The following is a 20373-nucleotide window of genomic DNA, read 5'->3' as shown; positions in this document are numbered from 1 at the left end:
CAAATGTCTGAGGGCAACACTGAGGTCTATGCTAGGAGTGGGATTTCTGGGTTATAGGTTACGGGCATTTCAAATTTTAATAGATCCTGGTAACGACCTCTAGAGAAACTGTAGAGGTTGTTACGTGTCTACTGGCACAGGATAAGAGTGTGTGTGGTCCAGACCCTTGTCAACACTTGCCACACCAAGCAAAAATTTTTACCAGTTGGCTAGATAAAAAATCATACCTTATCATTGTTTGCTTTACATTTTCCCCAGATATTATTGAATTTAATATTTTTGAATTTTTTAATCATTTCATATCTTTTTCTATTAGGTTGTTCTTCTTACCGATTTCGATTATTTACATACTGTGTGTAGTGCTAGCCCAAAAATGTAAAGCTAGTTAAGTGCTAACATAATGCTGAGGAGTGTGTCCAGGATCACACCAGCTGTTTTGTGAGATGATGAAAGAGATGTTCGAAGTTCCTATAGGAACACAACCTGACTTATAATACAAATGACTTCACCTACGGATCTTTGCAATGTCACTTAACTGCTGAGAAATATGTTCTTAAAGTAAAATTGCAATCCAAAGTGGTAAAGGTTATAAATCCAATCATGGTCTTTCTTTACTTTGAAACCATTCAAAGGCTTCACTTTTCACACATAATAAAGTTCAAAATCCTTAACCTGGCCAGCCCTTTATTATCTGGCCCCATTCCCAAACCTGTTCCTGTCCCTAGAATGCTTGCTGTCCCAGGGCCTTTAGAATACCGTTCCCTCCCCTAGAAAACCCTCCTCCACGACTGTGCTTGCATAACTCTTATGTATTCAGATTCGATCTTTTATTACTTTCTCAGAATGTCATTTCCTCATGGACAGATCTAAATAAGAACCTTTTTCTCTCACATACCCAATTCTTTCCTTTCATTGTCTTACAAAGATTGGTCTTATGTGCTTATTTTTAGAGGTATCTTTTAAAATTCATTTATGCATATAGTTTTCACTTGATTGCTCAGACAGTAAAGAATCTACCTGCAATGCAGGAGGCTCGGGTTCCAGCCCTGGGTCAGGAAGATCCCCTGAAGAAGGGAATGACAACCCACTCTGGTATTCTTGCCTGGAAATCCCACGGACAAAGGAGCCTGGTGGGCTGCAGTCCACGGGGTCGCAGAAGGGCTGGACATGACTGAGCGACTGAACAGATGACATAGCTTATTCACTTATTTATGTAGCTGTCTCCCTCAACAGACTGTGAGCTCCATAAAAGCAGAGTCTGTGTTTTTTAATTCACATGCTAGGACTGAGCAACACCTGAGTACTAGGCCTTCAGTCAACTCCTGGATGAGATTCAAACAGAACTAATCAACAATTTAGATGATAATCCTCGCTTAGCAAATAAACTAGAAAGTTGGTGAACTCTTAATGAGCAAATAATGAGAACATGATATGAATGCTCATCTTGTAATTTTAATAAAAACCTATATGGGGTCCCATGTCAAGTCATAACCGCAACACAAACTCTGCTGCTTGTTCGTGTAATACTTTTGTCATGCTTGACTCCTGGGGTCTTCATCAACCTTCTCAAGAAGAAACTGAGAGTTGAAAAGGAAACTGGAAGCTCATGTCAGATGAGGGTCCCACAGTGCTTTGTTATGACCCTCCCCACCCCTAGAACCCTTAGTCTCTTAAGCCTGAATGTTTACTTTTTAAGCGTTTTTATTTCATACTTAAGGATCTACACATATTCACTAAATAATGGTTTTTATAAACATCTTGTGCTACAGTTGACTTACTGAAGTTCTATTTTCAATTTTCTTTTCATTCTAAGTTTGAAGACTTATGCACAGCCCAGGTTAGGAAGTAATTTAGTACTTTCATAAATCCTTTTTTGCTTTCTGGCTCATGCATTGTCTTTATTTTTATCCTGAACATTAGGAAGGTTCTGATTTATGGTATTACGGGTCCCGTCCCTACCACTGGGCCCTGTGGGGATTCTGTTTGGTGTTCCTTTTAACCAGATGTATAAATAGATTCTTTCAGTCAAGGCTACATTCAATAGTTCTAACAAGTTTTCCTATAAAACTCTGTACAAAGAAACAATATGATGCTGAGTCAAGGCCCCAGGGTTCTTAAATTACATGTTTTAAGAAAAAAAAAAAAACAAGAATCTTCTCTGGGTAATAGGAAAACTTTTAAGATGAGCATTTAAGGTAACTGACACTTGTGATTAATTACCCCTGAAACGAGGACCCTGGGCAATTACAGCGCTGTATTCTTGTCATCGCGCTCAGTGGCAGGCATCTCATGATCCAAAGGAATGGTCTACGATTCTTAGATATAGAGTAGCTTGTGGCGTTAAACCTTCTCTTTACACATAACTGTGAGAACTGGGTACAAAGACATTGTGAGTTTTCTCTCTAGGCAAAATCGACATCCATCCAGTGACCCAAGAGAGAAACTCAGAAGCAGAACTGTCCTAAACTGGCGCTCCCTTCCCAATCCCCACGTCCTTTCCACCTCCTAAAGGGCTCCCGTGGCCGTCCATACGCTCACATCCACCCTCGCCACTGGCATCTTTGTTCCAGTCCGTGACTTAGCTCTTATTTAAATCACTGCAGAAGTGTCACGGGATTCCCTGCGATTAGCCTTATTTCTCTCCATCATTCTTCCCCTGAAGTGCCAGGGAGCTCTTCGTAAATTAACAGGTCAGACTGCCCCACGGTTTGCAGGGTGGACATCATGATTTGGCTTCAGCCTCATCTTGCTCCTCAGCCCACCCCTCTAACCCCAGCCCTGCATAGCCCAGCATTTTCCCTCCAGGCTCCACAGTTGGACGGGCTCTTTTCTCTGTGCTCCTGCTGCCCTTTCGTCTTTCCCTTTTCTTTTTTCCTCTCTTCTATCTTTAAACAAGCAACGAGCTACCACCTGCCAGCCTTAGGGTCTAGAATGGCCCATCTCCTAATTCCAGGGTGTTGGGTTGACATTTATTGACTTGCTGTGGTCTAGGCTGAGCTGGGAGCTCCTTCACTCCACAATGACACTATGTGGAGTACAATGACACAAAGTCCACTCAATGAGCTGGACTTCACTCCACAATGACACCATGAGGCGGATATTATTATCATCTCTGCTTTATCTGTCAATGAGGAAACCGAGGCTCAGAGCAGAGACGTGGCCAGAGTCACACAGCTCGTGGGTACATTTCTGGGATGTGCTTAGTGGTCTTTCAAGTTTTCTAAAATGCTGCCTCCTCAGGCCGTTGCTAAACATTTTCTCCCCTTCTTCCCTTTTATGGAATTTATTAGAGAATCTTGTGAAAGTGTTAGTTGCTCAGTCATGTCTAACTCTTTGCAACCCCATGGACTGTAGCCTGCTAGGCTCCTCTGTCCATGGAATTGTCCAGGCAAGAATCCTGGAGTGAGTTGTCATTCCCTTCTCCAGGGGATCTTCTCGACCCAGGGATCGAACCCGGGTCTCATGCATTGTAGGCAAATTCTTTACTGTCTGAGCCACCCAAAATTGTACTGTACACAGTTTTTTCACACTGTATTCCTGCTAGAATTTAAGCTCCTTGGAAGGAGGTACTGTGTCTTTGTGATCCCCTAATCCTTCATATTGGAGAAGGAAATGGCAACCCACTCCACTGTTCTTGCCTGGAGAATCCCAGGGATGTGGGAGCCTGGTGGGCTGCCGTCTGTGGGGTCACACAGAGTCGGACACGACTGAAGCAACTTAGCAGCAGCAGCGGCAATCCTTCACATATATAGTTGGCAGTGAAATCTTTGGGGCTCATACTGGTCCTTTTTAGGCAGTTCTCCTTTGCTGCCTGACTCCATTACAAACCCTTCAGAACAGCAGGACCCAACTTTTTTGGAACCAGAGACTGCTTTCATGGAAGACAATTTTTCCGTGAACTGGACAGGGGTGAGGAGGTGGTTTCGGGATGATTCGAGCACATTACATTTAGTGTACACTTTATTTCTATTATTATTACATCAGCTCACCTCAAATCATCAGGCATTAGATCCCAGAGGTTGGGGGCCCCTATTTTAGAGCACAGAAACCATCTGTCATATACAATTTTCACCTCCTGGTGTAGAACCTGGAATGTAGTAATAATTGTTGCCTTTTTTTTTTTTTTTGAGTACTTAATACATGCCAGGTTCCATTTTCATAATTTTACCCCTCACAACAATACTATAAATAGCTTTTGTATCCTTTATTTGTGGATGAGAAATGTAAGAATTAAGGGGTAATTCGCCCTAGTTTACTCAGTTAACAAATGGTGGACTTGTCCTGCTCCCAAGCTGTCCACTCTACCCCCTGCTTCTGGACTGAGGTCCTGTTCAGACTGTTGACTGAGTGTTGAGGGTTGGCTGATGACAAGAACGTGGAATAACACGTTTTGGAAAAAAATTCAGTGTTGGAGGTGACTTGTTGATTCAAGTGTTACAAATCGTTTCCTAGTGACAAGGACCAATGGCCAAAGGGAAAACAAATACGTCCTCTTCATTATCTGGAAGTGGGGAGACACATGAGGTACACAGAGCTCTGAGCCACAGGCGAATCCCCAACTTCCTTTTATACTTTTAAGTTTATCTGGTTTTTACCAAAGCATGTAAAATGTTCCTCAGGCAATGAGATGCCTTTTGATCAGAAGCTGCTATTGACTGGACTGACCCCAGTCTTCATGCCTCCCCGCAACTTACAGGGCCTCCCTTTCCTTAGATAATGACATGAGTGGGGAGGTGGGGTACGTGGTCAGTAAGCTTAGATTTTAAATAATCGCAAGCTTATCGGTTGTTTTCCAATGGCTCAAGAAAGAAGAGAGGAGAAATGCACTTTCATTTCTAGCAATAAAATCCTAGTAAGAGGTTGAAGTATGTCAAGCAGGTTATTTTTTGCCAAAATTAACATCAATATTTACGAGTGGCTTGTTGATTCAAGTGTCACATACTCTTTCCCATCACCTCTACGCTCAAGTCCAATTATCTTTTAAAGTGCTATTTTAAATTAGGGTTTATGTATGTGTAACTTATATTGTCTTTTACATTATAAAAGGTGAGCAGAATACTTACATTTCTGAAAAATCATTCTGTACTCTCTATGGGGACAATCAACCATCACACTGACTGACTCCATGAATTACAACACAAGCACTTAGGATTTTAACGGAGTTTCATGGGTTTTAATATGTTCTAGGTGCCAAAGAAAACATCCTGGAGGACAAGGAAGCATCTTCCAGTGAATTTTACTCCACGAAAACCATGCTGAAATCAACCCTTCCATTGATTATTTTTTTCCTCTGCATTTCTTCTAGAAGATTCTGATGATTGGACACTTTGGTAATCTAGTTCAGATAATGTGTAGTGTAGCAATAGATATGTTTGAGCACTGAAGAACAAGATTAAATCAAACAATGATAACTAGAAGAAAGAGTTGGTTTTAAACCTCCGGCAACAATTTCCTTTTGCCATAAGCTATTTGTTTCTATTCTATGCAAAAGAAAAAAAAAACAAAAAGCCAGTGGAAGGAGTCCTGTCACTCACCGGGCCGGCAGCGGCAGGTGTATCGGTCAGCACTGTCCTCGCAGATGGCGTTGTTGTGACAGGGCTCTGACCAACACGGGGGCAGCAGGGTCTCACAGCGTGTCCCCGTGAACCCACTACCTGCGCAGGTACAGCTGTACCTGGGGAGCAAAATGAAGTCGGGACATCAGCCCTTGCTCATGGGGGACGACGTATCCTTGTCCTGTCTCTCCACCTGTCCATCAGCGTGGGCTTAATACCTACCAGAAGCATATGCTTGCAGGCTTCGAGAGATGATCCCTCAAGGTTTTTAGTGAAAGCAAGTCTGTTAAGAACAGCTAAGGAGACTTGCTTATCCAACGCAAATGTTTTAAGGAGAGCCAAGGAACCCCTGGAGAGCTAAGGAGACTTACCCCAAGCAAGTGTTCAGTCAAAATTACTTGGAAACCATGATTGTTTATACTTCTGTTTCCTCGCCCATAAATTGAAGGTAATAGTACCTTTGTCACAGAGTCGTTGGGATAATTAAATGTGTATATGAAGAATGAGCATAGCATGCCAAAGGGCAGAAAATACTGAATAAAATTACTGAATTGTATGAAATAGAGTAGTTAATATTTGTGAGGCGGCAGAGAATGATTTATACCATCAAGGCACTTTTTTATATAAAGAATCCAGTAATAAGGTCCCTAGTGAAATAATAAATTATGGAAAAAAGGAAAGCTTCTCATTATATAAATTGTGACTTATGTTTCCTTATTTCTAGATTACAAGAATATTTTGGTCGTGTTATTTATAATGATTCGTCGATTGAATGGGATTATCTGACAGACCTAAAATACAAATCTGACCGGGAGAGTTGTTCACTCTATGTCACTTTATATGGCCTCTCCTTGAGGATCCAGTATTGAAAAATCATGGGCTTACACACCCAGCTTAGATAAAATAAGTGTCTAGGGGGAGGACACCTATGATTTAATAAAGAGTAACAGTCCTGTTCACCCTGGCTATATGTCTGTTTACCACCAATGCAGACATTAAGATTTCACTAAGGAAAATGAAATACTAGCAAATATAAGTGACTATAATTTTTATACATAATTTTCCTAGCTAGAAATCCTCTATTCACTATTTCATTTCTTTGATTAAAAAAATGCCTACTGCAAATCTCAATATCATGTGTGAGACCTTGAAGACCAGAGCCCTGAGGTCAAGCCTGGCTAGCACACCTCAGTTCACAGACTCAGTCTCATTTACATCTTCCTTTGTCTGCAGGAACCTTCCAGGGGGCATAGTTTTTGCCTTTCCCACAAATCTCATAGCAAATGCGTTAATTATTTTGGTGGGAAAACAAAGTCAGGTCATATTTGCTGAACTTGAGATGATCTCAAAATTTAGGTATTTTGAGAGAGCTCTGGATACAGTAGAAAAAGTATTCACAGCACGTACTCTGGTGAAAGAGGAAAGCTAGCAGGAAGCAGGTTTAGCCTTGTTCTGTTTGTTTCCAAAGGCATCAAAGGGCTTCCCAGGTGGCACTAGTGGGAAAGAACCCTCCTGCCAACGCAACAGACAAAAGAGACATGGGTTCGGTCCCTGGGTCAGGAAAATCCCCTGGAGGAGGGCACGGCAACTCGCTCCAGTATTCTTGCCTGGAGAATCCCATGGACAGAGAAACCTGACAGGCTATACAGTCCACAGTTTCACAGAGTTGGACATGACTGAAGCTACTTAGCACGCACACAGGCAGGTATCAAAAGCATTGTGTGACTTCTGTCCTGACGCCTCCTGGAAACAGTGAGGCCTGGCTGGAAGAGCCTCCTCTTTCCCGGAGCACTTGTGTGGGAACTGCTGCTCTGTCTGATCTGTCTGCCCATGTGTTTCCCAGTTACCAGTCTCCAGGTGTGAAGATTCTCACCACTGGAGAACGAAGTGGGTGTAACTGAAAATCACAGGCAAAGCCTGGATCACGCTCAGAGTTTACCAAAGAGGTGTTCCACCACCTTGTTCTGCTTAAAATCTGTTGTTTTCCTGGATATATTTGAAGCACATAAGACTTTTATTGCTCCCCCTTTTGAGTCTGACTCATTTTGAAATTCAGATGTGGGATAAATTATATCTTATTATTAAATAAAATTGGATTCTAATCCTCCTTTGCAAAGAATTAACTGTATGAACCTGTGGGGGTCCCCTGACTTCTCCAAACTTTAGACTCCTTGTTGTCGAGGGGGAGTTTTAAGGCCCACCTTGCCTTCCACTGAGCTGCCGGAGGATCTGTGAACACACCGCCAAGTGCTAAGCAGTTAAAACTCAAGTGTTTGATAACTCAATGCCTGTGCTTTAACTGCTAGAAAGTTCTTCCAAAAAATATTTTATATGAATTCAACTACCGTCATCCAAATTTATTATATGCCTTATATTAAGGTGCGATTTATTGTTTGGTTTTGTTTTTGCTGAGAAGTCAGTGTTAGACTCTAATTTGGAACATCACTCTGCTGGCTCAAAAGTACTCACCTAATTCCCTAAACAACTAGAAATTCAAGACATAATTAATTTAATATCACTGCCCTTGCCAACACTGTTTAGATAAAATTCCTAAAGGATTTCTTTTTCACCACTTGATTTATATGCTTGTCATTTCATAAGTACAATCTTACATTCACATACAGAATAACTCCAGCTTTGTTTTCGCATCTACCATGGATAGGGAAGGTAGATTCCCCTTTGTTTCTTCGATGTGGAAGACTGGCACTTTTCTATAACAGAAGAAATTCTAAACTGTTACAAGAATGACTTGGAAAATGCTCTCTCTTGAGACAGAGGCCCTCCAAAGGATGCATTTTTTAATAAAGCGTGACTGCTACAACCTTGAATCACTTGAAGCATAAAAAGCACTCTGAAAACGTTAAGCTGGGGTTGTGAGATCTCCAGATTCGCCAGAGGTGGTGCAGTAGCTCCTGGCCAGTGAGTACTTTCTTGGGAGAAAGCGTACCTGTTGGCTCCGTCCATGCACAGCCCGCCATGGAGACACGGCGCACTGGCACACTCGTCCGTGTTGAGCTCACAGTGGTCGCCCAGGAATCCCGGGGCACAGTCACAGAAGTAGGCCCCCGCAGCGTCCCGGCAAGTGGCACCATTGAGGCAGGGCTGGGACCAACACTCATCAACTTCCAGTTCACAGTTTACACCTTTATGCAAAAGTCGGCACGGGAAGAAAAAAAAAGGAAAAGTTTTAGCGAAGTGTTAATATTTTCGCTCTTTGGCAACGCTTTGTTTGCCAAAGCTCTTGTCAAATGTGATGTTGCCCAAAATAATTTTCCTCCTTAATTGTAATTGATATTAACTTTCTGGCAGGCTTGCGGGAAGTTCACAAAGCAGAGCAGCTGTCACTTACAAAAAACCATCGCCTGCAACAGCTTGTGGCTTTTTAGTCCGTGGAAACAAATCATTTTTAGAACAAAGTAATTGTTTACTGTACTTTTGTTGGAAGCCTGAAAGGGACTGGCCAATGTCTTTAAATTATTTTTAAACACTTAGTTTAATTAGGCATCACATTGTTCAGTGGATAAAAGCTCAGACTCCAAAGCCAAATGGCCTGGATTGGAATCTTGTCACAGCCTCTTTTAGTTGTGTGACCTTGGGAAAGTTGCTTGACCTTTCCTAATCTCAGTTTCTTAACCTGAAAAATGGGACCAACAGTTGTAATTACCCCATAGGATACTTATTACAATTCCAATGTGTTCTAAAGTGCCTAACGTAATACCTGGAGTATACTACACATTTGCTAGAGAAAAAGTACTTTCTCTTTCCACAAATATTTATTTACTGTACAATGTGCAATTATTTCCCTAGTATCCTTTTTGCATATAAATATTTACATTTTCTATACCACTGTAAAATGTTGCTTTTAAATAGAAAATCCATTTGTGACTTAAACTCAACGTATTTAGTGCTATTATTAAAAGCTACTTCATTTTAAGGTAAAATTACATTTTAAAAAATCTGTATTTTCCCCCTCCCCAAATAGTAGGTGAAGATTATTTTCTAAGCAAGCTAAGTTTAAGATTTGCAAAAGTAGTCAAACTGAGATTACAAAGTATTCTACTGAATCTGTCTAAATAATATTTGATGGTGCATTCATGGTTAGTCATGTCCAACTCTTTGTGACCCCATAGACTGTAGCTTGCTAGGCTCCTCTGTCCATGAAATTCTCCAGGCAAGAATATTGAAGTGGGTTGCCATTTCCTACCCTGGAGGATCTTCCTGACCCAGGGATTCAACCTGTGTCTCTTACATCTCGGCATTAGCAGGCAGGTTCTTACCGTTAGTGCCACCTGGGAAGCTGAAATAGTATTTGATACACAATAATCAAATATGCATATAGGTTTTAAAAGATACAAAAGGGAGCTATCTATATTTGCTCATCTTTATTCCTGGGCCTATTCCCTAGGATAACAAATTGTGAATTAAAATTATAGAGGAATTTCTCAAGAACCCAGAGGTTTTTAGTAGTTATTCGATTGTCTGTCCTCTTTTCTGACAGAAAATGAAATAGGCTATTCCAGCACCACCTGCCATTTACAGCTGGTAGACTCTACAAATGCCGACCCAAAAAGAGATGCCAGCATGTTAACTTTGAGTGGTTTTTGAGAAGAAAAAGAATTTAAATTTTACATCAGTAAAAATGGAAAGTTGTGGAATAGTATCTGTTGTAGGTAAGTGGCTTGCCATTTTTTTCACACTTTAAACTTTTTATTTTATATCAGAATATAGCCAATTAACACTGTTGTGAAAGTTTCAGGTGGACAGCAAAGGGATTCAGCCATACATATACACATATCCATTCTCCCCCAAAGCCCCCTCCCATGCAGGCTACCACATGACATTGAGCGGAGTTCCCTGTGCTACACAGTAGGTCCCTGTTGGCTATCCATTTTAAATATAGCAGTGTGGACATGACCTTCCCAAAGTCCCTGCTGCTGCTGCTGCTGCTAAGTCGCTTCAGTCGTGTCCGACTCTGTGCGACCCCACAGATGGCAGCCCTCCAGGCTCCCCCGTCCCTGGGATTCTCCAGGCAAGAACACTGGAGTGGGTTGCCATTTCCTTCTCCATGCGTGAAAGTGAAAAGTGAAAGTGAAGTCGCTCAGTCGTGTCCAACTCTTAGCGACCCTATGGACTGCAGCCTACCAGCCTTCTCCATCCATGGGATTTTCCAGGCGAGAGTACTGGAGTGGGGTGCCATTGCCTTCTCCCCCAAAGTCCCTAAGTATCCCTATTTGAGGTCTGGCTATTTCTCACCCGGCCTGCAAATAGGAATTTCTCTGTCAGTTTTATTTGGCATTAGTAAGGTTGGTGGCTCAGTGGTAAAGAACTCGCGTGCCAATGCAGGAGATGCAGGTTCAACCCCTGGGTGGGGAGATCCCCCAGAGGGGGAAATGACAACCCACTCAATTATTCTTACCTGGAGAATCCAATGCACAGAGAAGCCTGATGGGTTACAGTCCAAGAGCTCGCAAAGAGTTGAACAGGACTGAGCAACTGAACTCAAGGTGAAGGGAAAGACCCCTGAACTGACCAGTAGACACCGGTGTTCTCGTTCTATCTCTGAAGCAGTTTTTCAGCAATGCTTTGGTATCTTTATTTCTGCCATGTAAAATAATACAATAACAGATACATTTTTTATTTTTTAAGAATATATGAGGTGGATGAAACTGGAGCCTATTATACAGAGTGAAGTAAGCCAGAAAGAAAAACACCAGTACAGTATACTAACGCATATATATGGAATTTAGAAAGATGGTAACGATAACCCGGTGTGCAGCAAAGGCAACAGCAAAAGAGACACTGACGTGTAGAACAGTCTTTTGGACTCTGTGGGAGAGGGAGAGGGTCGGATGATTTGGGGGAATGGCATTGAAACATGTATAATATCATATAAGAAATGAATCGCCAGTCCAGGTTCAATACAGGATACAGGATGCTTGGGGCTGGTGCACTGGGATGACCCAGAGGGATGGTATGGGGAGGGAGGTGGGAGGGAGGGTTCATGATGGGGAACACGGGTACACCCGTGGCAGATTCATGTTGATGTGTGGCAGAACCAATACAATATTGTAAAGTAACTAGCCTCCAATTAAAATAAATTTAAATTTAAAAAAATCTAAGCTAAAGTAAAAAAAAAAAAGAATATATGAAAGATATAAATGATCAATTCTTTTAGAAATGTTTCATATAATTATTTTTTAAATATTTGTTATTCAGTTGCTAAGTCATGTCTGACTGTTTGTGACCCCACGGACTGCAGCATGCTGGCTTCCCTGTCCTTCACCATCTCCCAGAGTTCACTCAAACTCATGTCCACCTAGTTAGTGATGCCATCTGACCATCTCATCCTCTGTCGTCCCCTTCTCCTCCTGCCCTCCATTCTTCCCAGCATCAGGGTCTTTTCCAATAAGTCAGCTTTTCTGAAATCAGGTAGCCAAAGTATTGGAGCTTCAGCTTCAGCATCAGTCCTTCCAATGAATATTCAGTGTTGATGTCTTTTAGGATTGATTGATGTCCTTTAGAAGGCAATGGCACCCCACTCCAGTACTCTCACCTGGAAAATCCCATGGATGGAGGAGCCTGGTAGGCTGCAGTCCACGGGGTCCCTAAGAGTTGGAAACGACTGAGCGACTTCACTTTCACTTTTCACTTTCATGCATTGGAGAAGGAAATGGCAACCCACTCCAGTGTTCTTGCCTGGAGAATCCCAGGGACGGCAGAGCCTGGTGGGCGGCTGTCTATGGGGTCGCACAGAGTCGGACATGACTGAAGTGACTTAGCAGCAGCAGCAGCAGCAGGATTTGATTTCCTTGTTGTTAAAGGGCTCTCAAGAGTCTTCTCCAGCACAATTCAAAAGCATCAATTCTTCAGCACTCAACCTTCTTTATGGTTCGACTCTCACATCCTAATAGCTTTGGATTACATCTTTTGGTATTTTAGTCATCTATATTTACTAAACACCATTAACATATAAAGCCAAATAAGTGATTTAAAACTTGTTAACACTTTCCTAAACTTTATTTCATAATGTGAATAAAATTCATATACCTATCTGTTATACACTCAGGTTACTTCCTATTGCTTAAGAAATAAGATAAATAAATTAGAAACCATTATTGTAGACACTGCAGCTCCATTTATAACAATGTCATTCAAATACTTTAGCTCTCAAGTGATCCTGATGCATGCGTAAGAACGTGTTTCAAAAGCTTAAATTCAATTTCAGTACAAACAACTATTTGCTTTGGATTTATTTGATATGTCTTATCACTGTTAATATTACTTAACAATGTGATTCTTATCACAGCTTTTCAGAGGTACTGTTATGGGGAAAAAAGGAAAAAGTGATTTGGTCTACATCTGAGTGATACCAAAACAGCTGGATGAAAAGTGATGAGCGCAGTCAGTCATCCAGATGTTTTTGTATTTCCAGATGCTTGGCTCCATAGATGAGACATCTGGAAAACTATGATCTTCAGTTTTCATTTGGATGTTTACTGTTCTCACGCATACAGCCATCAAGTATAGATAGCGAATTGACCTTCAAAAACACACCCGAACAGTGTGGTCCAGTCTGCCTGGAGGCATTCACTTCGTAAACAGCGTCACTGAGTATGGGGCCCTGTCATTGTAACCCTATGTAGCGACAGAAACTGATTGCAGCTACTGAGTAGCCCTTCTATGGCTAATTGTCTAAGAAAAGGAAAATTCGTAACGTTAAATTCTTTCACAAAAACACCTCCAGGAGCTGAACCGATCTGTTGGAATTGGTTTATAGTTCTGTGAATTCCATGGACGGGTATAGTCCATGGGGTCACAAAGAGTCAGACACGACTGAGTGCCTTTCACTTTCACTTTTTTTTTTCTGTATGAAAGAAAAGTAGAAAGGTTGGGATAAAAACACAAATAAAAGGAACTCTGCGTCAACAGAAAAATGTACAGGACAGGAAAAAACCCTCTGACTTTATTAGGTTCGGGGACGCACTGTAACTTACACAGCGACATCGCTACGTGTACGCGGACGACTAAGGTGACGTCACGGATTCCTGACAGTCACGGGTAGTTCCGCTCTGAACTGCGTGACTTCCATTAGCTGTCAAAGACAGTTCAGACATTCTCTCACAACCAGATATTTTTAAAGACATAAATTCAAAGAAGGACTGAAATCACATGCATTTAGGGGAGGACAGGGAGACCTGGCGTGCTGCAGCCCATGGGGTCGCAGAGCCGGCCGTGACTGAGCGGCTGCGCCGCGGTAACAGAAAAGGAAAAGGATGAGAGATTTCCATGCTGACGCACTGGCTTTGGTGGAGAAGCAGCGTTCCTGGCAAATAGTCTAAAGATGCTCCCTTCCTCCTTCTGTAATTAATTTAAAGCAAAAAAGCCCTCCATCTCCTCCTGGTTCTGGCGATGCTTTCGGTGGGTGGGTTCTCCTTTAGTCTCTTCAAAGGCTTCTGGACTTGATTGTCTCTTTCCTTCTCAAGTCCTCCTCCACCCTCTTCTTGCTTACTTGCTACATCAATTTCCCCGCCCTTTTCCTTATATGGAAAGGTCATATTCCCTGGACGGAGGAGAGTCCACTTCAGAGAGATCTCACTTCATAGCCCTGAGGCCAACAGGAGGGCCAGCGCTGCTCCTGCCTCTGCCCGACCTCGTCGATACCTTGTGAAAAGACGTCCTTGCCTGGTGGGGGGTGGGGGGTGGGGAGGCGGTCTTGTTAGAACCCAAGGAAAGTGACGTCCAAACTTCAAGTGCAGAGAGTGTCAGTCCAAGGGCACTGGGAAGTCTGCTGTCTGCGCAGCGCTGTGGTCACCCCTTCCCAAGACCACCTGCCCTGCAACAGAGAGACATTGGGACACACGTGCCCTCAGATTCCCTTCTCCATGCAGTTCCCGGTTTGAGTTTGCTGACGAGAGGCACTTAGGGATTCGGGAGGTGGGAGAGAAGCCAGGACTCACGGGGGCAGGTGGGCTTCCCAGCAGCTCCCCGGAGAGCCTGGAGACCACTCGTTCCTACGGCTGCAGGATGGAGTGTCTGGGAACTTCCCAGAGATCCTTCAGAGCTGCAGCACCTTCTGGGGAGCTTTCAAGAACCCCCACTTCAGTGCTTTGGTGAAGATCTTTCCCAGGAATTTCTGTGACTCCCCCTGCCCCAGCCATCTGACAAGCAGGGCCAGTCTCCTGGAATTCATGGCATGTGACCTTTGCTGTCACTCAGGGCCTTGCGCCTAGAAGGGCCCTGTATGAGTTTGCCAGGGCTTCCTGGGAGGCTCAGATGGTAAAGAATCTGCCTGCAGTGCAGGAGACCTGGGTTCCACCTCTGGGTTGGGAAGATCCCCTGGAGAAGGGAATAGCAACCCACTCCAATATTCTGGCCTGGTTCGGACGGCATCACCCACTCTAAGGACAGGAGCTTGAGCAAACTCTGGGAGATGGTGAAGGACGGGGAAGCCCGATGTGCTGCAGTCTATGGACTTGCAGAGTCGGAGACGACTGAGCGGCTGAACAACAACAAACTACTGGAAATCAAGTGGCTTAAAAAGCAGGAATCTGTTGTCTCATAGTTTCCAAATCTGAGATGGAGATGTGGTCGGGACTGGCTGGCTCTTTGCAGGGGTGTGAGGAAGACTCTACTCCAGGCCTCCATCCTGTTTCTGGGGCTTGGCTGCCAGTCTCTGACATCCTTTGGTTTATGGAACCATCACCACAATCCCTGTCCTCATCTAGGAATTAAGGGCTTACAAACTGCATTGCCTGTTCTGCATACAAGCCTTTAATTCCTGTATGAAACTCCTCATATCTGAAATACATCAAACGAATTTTTTTCCTAACCAAATCCCTATTGATATGCAGACCTAGGACAGAAAATATTGGAGGAGCACATTCAAACAAGCAGAAGTCTTCAGGGTTTGGTCCAACCTTCAGATTAAAGGAGAGAAACTGAGGGTCAAAGATACAGCAGAAATGCAGGTTGAGGAGAACCCCAGACTTCTCACCCTCATCCTCGGTGACCTGGGGATTGGATGGGACCCCAGACACATGCTGGGACCCAGGAAAGAGGTTATGAGTGTCCTGTTTTTCCTTTTAGAACTCTGAAGACATATGAGGCCACCGTAATTCCCAGGCTGCCACACCACAGAATGCGCAAACAGAGAAAACTACACGAAACCTGAATATATGGAGGTGAATGATTTTATGGAGAATGCTTGTGCAAGCCTGAAAAACTGCCAATGCTTTTTCTGGTAAGCGAAATAATCACTGCTTTCTAACACTGGGTGAGAGAATTATACAAATGTCCCTGTGGCTCTCTCTTTCCTTCTCTCCCCCTTTCCTCTGCCGCTCATCTCAGGTGAGTAGAGGAACGTGGGTTTGCAGGCAGACGGCCCAGGACTGCACGCGCTCTCCACCTCCGAGTGAGGCTGCACACAGCTAACGCTCAGGGTAGGGCAGGGACGATCCAGTCATTTGTTCTTTCCAGTGTTCCTGCCTTGATTTCTCCAAGTAGGTAGAATTTTTAAAGATTTTGAAAAGTAATTGGAAGCAAAGATAAATTTGCCAGGGAATCTGGGATAGCTTCCAACTCAGTTAAATACAGATGTGATGCTGAGAGAACAGGAGCTAGAAACTGGAAAAGCATGAAGTAGCCACTGTATTAAATATGATTTTAAAAATCTACAAGTGACATGTAAATACCTGCTGAACAATACTAGGAGCTTCCCAGGTGGCACCGCCTGCCAATGGAGGAGACATGGGTTTGATCCCTGAGTTGGGAAGATCCCCTGGAGTAGGAAATGGCAACCTACTTCAGTATTCTTGCCTGGAAAAATCCCATGGACAGAAAAGCCTGGTGGGCTGCCGTCCATGGGGTTATAGAGAGTCAGACACACCTGAGCACACGTGCGTGTACCAAGAACAATACTAAATGCATAACTACAGTCAGCTAATATCAGAGGTGGCACAACAGCCCTTAAGTCAGGATAAAAGAAAGCAGGCAATGGGGATTCCCAGGTCTGGAAAGTTGCAAAATACTAATTGCAGGTCAAGGGCAAGAAAGTTAAGGAAAGAGGCTCATCATTAAAACAGCTCCCCGGGAAGCCCAGTCTTCCCCGGTGGCCCTAGAGGTGAGGAACCCACCTGCCAATGCCCACCTGCCAATGCCCACTTGCCAATGCCCACCTGCCAATGCCCACCTGCCAATGCAGGAGATGTAAGAGACACAGATTCGATCTCTGGGTCAGGTAGATCCCCTGGAGGAGGGCATGGAAGCCCACTCCGGTATTCTTGCCTGGAGAATCCCATGGACAGAGGGGCCTGGTGGGCTACAGTCCATGGGGGTCACAAAGAGTCAGACACGACTGAGCGACTGAGCACCGCACAGCACAGCTTGGCATAAATCCCAGGCTGGTTGGGGAGACATCAAGACAAAGAAAGAGTGACGGATGGCACAAATGCAGAGAGGCCTGGAGACGGAGATTCTGCTAGAGCTGAAGTAAGATTTCAATAGAAGCAAGGAAACAGAAGTTTCAGTTCAGTTCAATTCAATCACTCAGTCATGTCCGACTCTTTGAGACCCCATGAACTGCAGCACGCCAGGCCTCCCTGTCCATCACCAACTCCCAGAGTTCACTCAAACTCACGTCCATCAAGTCGGTGATGCCATCCAGCCATCTCATCCTCTGTCATCCCCTTCTCCTCCTGCCCCAATCCCTCCCAGCATCAGGGTCTTTTCCAGTGTGTCAACTCTTCGCATAAGGTGGCCAAAGTACTGGAGTTTCAGCTTTAGCATCATTCCCTCCAAAGAACACCCAGGACTGATCTCCTTCAGAATGGACCGGTTGGATCTCCTTGCAGTCCAAGGGACTCCCAAGAGTCTTCACCAACACCACAGTTCAAAACCATCAATTCTTTGGCGCTCAGCTTTCTTCACAGTCCAACTCTCACATCCATACATGACCACAGGAAAAACCATAGCCTTGACTAGATGGACCTTTGTTGGCAAAGTAATGTCTCTGCTTTTGAATATGCTATCTAAGTTGGTCATAACTTTCCTTCCAAGGAGTAAGCGTTTTTTAATTTCATGGCTGCAGTCACCATCTGCAGTGATTTTGGAGCCATTTCGTTGTGAGAATTTGGGTGGTAAAACCTTTTGAACAAGGGCAGGCTCTGACCTGAAGTTGTGTTGTTGTATGGTTATATTGGAATAGAGATAGGGGTCACCGAAAAGAAGAAGCTCAAGAAATTCTAAAAGCCTGGTCCATAAAATTCTGCAATAGCTGCTAATTGGATTTAGATAAACCAAAAACTTACTCTGGTACCAAAACATCTTCGTAATATTTCCAAGTTCTTTTCCCATGACAATTATATCACCCCTCTACGTTCTAGTCCTATGAAACCATTTGCTTTTTCTCAAACCCACTAGGTCCCTCTACCCTCACTCAAGTTTAGACACACTGCTCTGTCTCCCTCTTCTGGAAAATTCTTTCCCGCCTATCTACCTGATGAAATTATCCTTTAAGGCTTCTGTTAAATGTCCCATCCTTAGTGAAGTCTTGCTCATTTTCCTTACTCTTTCCAGCCTCCTGGTTTCCACAGACCGTCCACTGTTATATTTTACTTGTTACTTGCTTATATCCCATAACTGCTTTGAAGACAAAGATCCTTGCCTGTTATTAATGGTAACAGCTGGCATTCACTGAGTTTATTTCACACCAGATACTGTGCTAAGCTTTTCATGCGCATGATCTGATTTTGTTTGTCAAAAAATTATCCGTGAGGTACTACTATGATGCCCATTTTATTAAGGATGAAACTGCAGCCCAGAGAAGTTAAGAATTTAAACAAGATCAAAAAGCTACAAAGTGGCAGAGTCAGGATTAGGAAAGGAACAGCTTACGAGGAAGACAATAGAGTCATGAACTAAATGATGGTCTTCCAGGAGCAGTGGGCTGAGAAAGTCAACTTCCCTCTTGGCCCCAGACTCAAGGAGAGAGGAAGAAACCCTTTAATAAGGGCTGTGTGGAAAGTGCTTCCACCCAAAAAATGCCAAGTTCTAGCAAAGGCCAACAAATTAAAGGTGCATTGGAAAAAAATAAAAAATGTTTTACTTATTTGCATTTGAGAAAAGACTATGGGGGCACGTGACCATTCTCAGGGAAACCAGGAAGCAGTTTTTCCCTTTAACATTTTCTCAGAAACTCTTCGATTTTGATCTGTAACTTGAGCCAGATTGCCCTTCTGAATCCAACCATCTCCAGGATGTCTCACCAACTATCTCACAGGCATCATTTAGCAATTCCAAATATCAACTCTCTCTCCTCCGTCCACCCTCTCTTCCACCCCTGCCGGAGAATAGGGTTATCATCCAGGTCACTCAAGCCAGTTTTCCAGGAATTACCACGATCTTCCTCGCTATTTCCCATGCCCTAATTAGCCATCAAATCCCGTCATTCCTCTCCTAGAAATGGTGCCATCCGCATCGCTGTAAACTTGCCCAGACCCTGTTCACCATCTCTCATCCTGTCTGACTGCTGGCTTCTCTCTTCCAAATCTCTCTCTACATTTCTTTTCTAGGAGTGATCTTTATAAAAGACAGATATGCTTTTACCATTGTCCATGTTAATTTTTAAAAATAGTTTCTTCCTTGTTTCCAGGAAAAAGCATGTTGTCTTGGAATGCTACAGAAGCTTCTAAAAGATATGGATATCTAAAAGATAAAAGATATGGACACTGTTGGAGCTACCTGCAAGGATGGTCTCGCAGCCCACCATCTCTCACACCTCTCGACTGCACACAGCTGTTCTCCTTCCTTGTAAAACCCGCTGCTCACCCAATATACTCAATAACTAACAGGGCTCTGTGCACAATTTGCTCTTGAGTAAGAATCATGTATGCCATTCCTGGCATACACTCCTGAAGGAGTGATGTACAGTACATCAGTTACAACAGCCATCAGAGCGTATCTGCAGCCAGTATCGGCGCAGAGGCACAGAGCACACGTTTCCATTACAACAACGGGTTTACGATAGAGGCCTGGGTTTCTATGTGTCACTTATAATCTTTTAACCTCCTGAAGCAATGAAAAGTCTGTGTGACTTCCTGCTCTGATTCAAAGTGTCAAGCTACCATAATAACAGTTAACAAGATATTATGAGAGATTAAGGGCTTCCCAGGTGGCGCTAGTGGTAAAGAGCCCACCTGCCAATGCAGGAGACATAAAGAGATACACGTTCAATCCTTGGGTCAGGAAGATCCCCCGGAGGAGGGCATGGTAACCCACTCCAGTATTATTGCCTGGAGAATCCCTTGGACAGAGGAGCCTGGTGGGCTACAGTGCATAGGATGGCAAAGAGTCAGACACAACTGAAGCAACTTAACACACACAAACGTGAGAAATTAGAATTGGGACTTTTATTTTCAATGGGAGCATTTTGAATTTTTATCCAATAAGATTTCTGGCTTGTGCATTTAGACACACCTTTTCTAAGGATACCAAAATGTATTAACACACTTTCTAAAAAAGCATTTGCTTAATGTAGACTTTACAAGCTTAAGACTCGTCTCTGAAAGACAATTGAGTTTCATCAGTTTGGAGACTGCTCTGTGCCGCCTCACATTTTTAACTTCTAGAAGCCACCACGGACAATAAGCAGTGCCTTGGTGTTGTGTATTATTTTAGTTGCAGAGGTTTTCATTCTTATCTTATATGAAACCAAAGTCATTATCAGTAATGAATTTAACCCTGATAAAACATGAAAATAGATGTATTCTTTTATTATTTTAATCATATTTACTTATTACATATTATTATTATGTATTATTAT

The 20373-nt window shown here is 43.3% G+C and overlaps 1 protein-coding gene across 1 annotated transcript in view; it reads right to left on the bottom strand.

The window, feature by feature from the left end:
- The window catches only part of CRB1 (crumbs cell polarity complex component 1), a 214334-nt gene that overhangs the window by 123949 nt on the left and 70012 nt on the right, over positions 1-20373 (bottom strand). The window contains exons 3-4 of the mRNA XM_027565772.1: positions 8503-8698; positions 5535-5674 (exon numbers count right to left, since the gene is read on the bottom strand). Of these exons, the coding sequence (XP_027421573.1) occupies positions 5535-5674; positions 8503-8698 (336 nt within the window). The remainder of the gene's footprint in view (positions 1-5534; positions 5675-8502; positions 8699-20373) is intronic.

This window comes from Bos indicus x Bos taurus, chromosome 16 (assembly GCF_003369695.1).
Source record: "Bos indicus x Bos taurus breed Angus x Brahman F1 hybrid chromosome 16, Bos_hybrid_MaternalHap_v2.0, whole genome shotgun sequence".
Taxonomy (NCBI): domain Eukaryota; kingdom Metazoa; phylum Chordata; class Mammalia; order Artiodactyla; family Bovidae; genus Bos; species Bos indicus x Bos taurus.
Note: the sequence above shows the minus strand (reverse complement) of the source record. Positions and strands in the feature narration are given on the sequence as shown.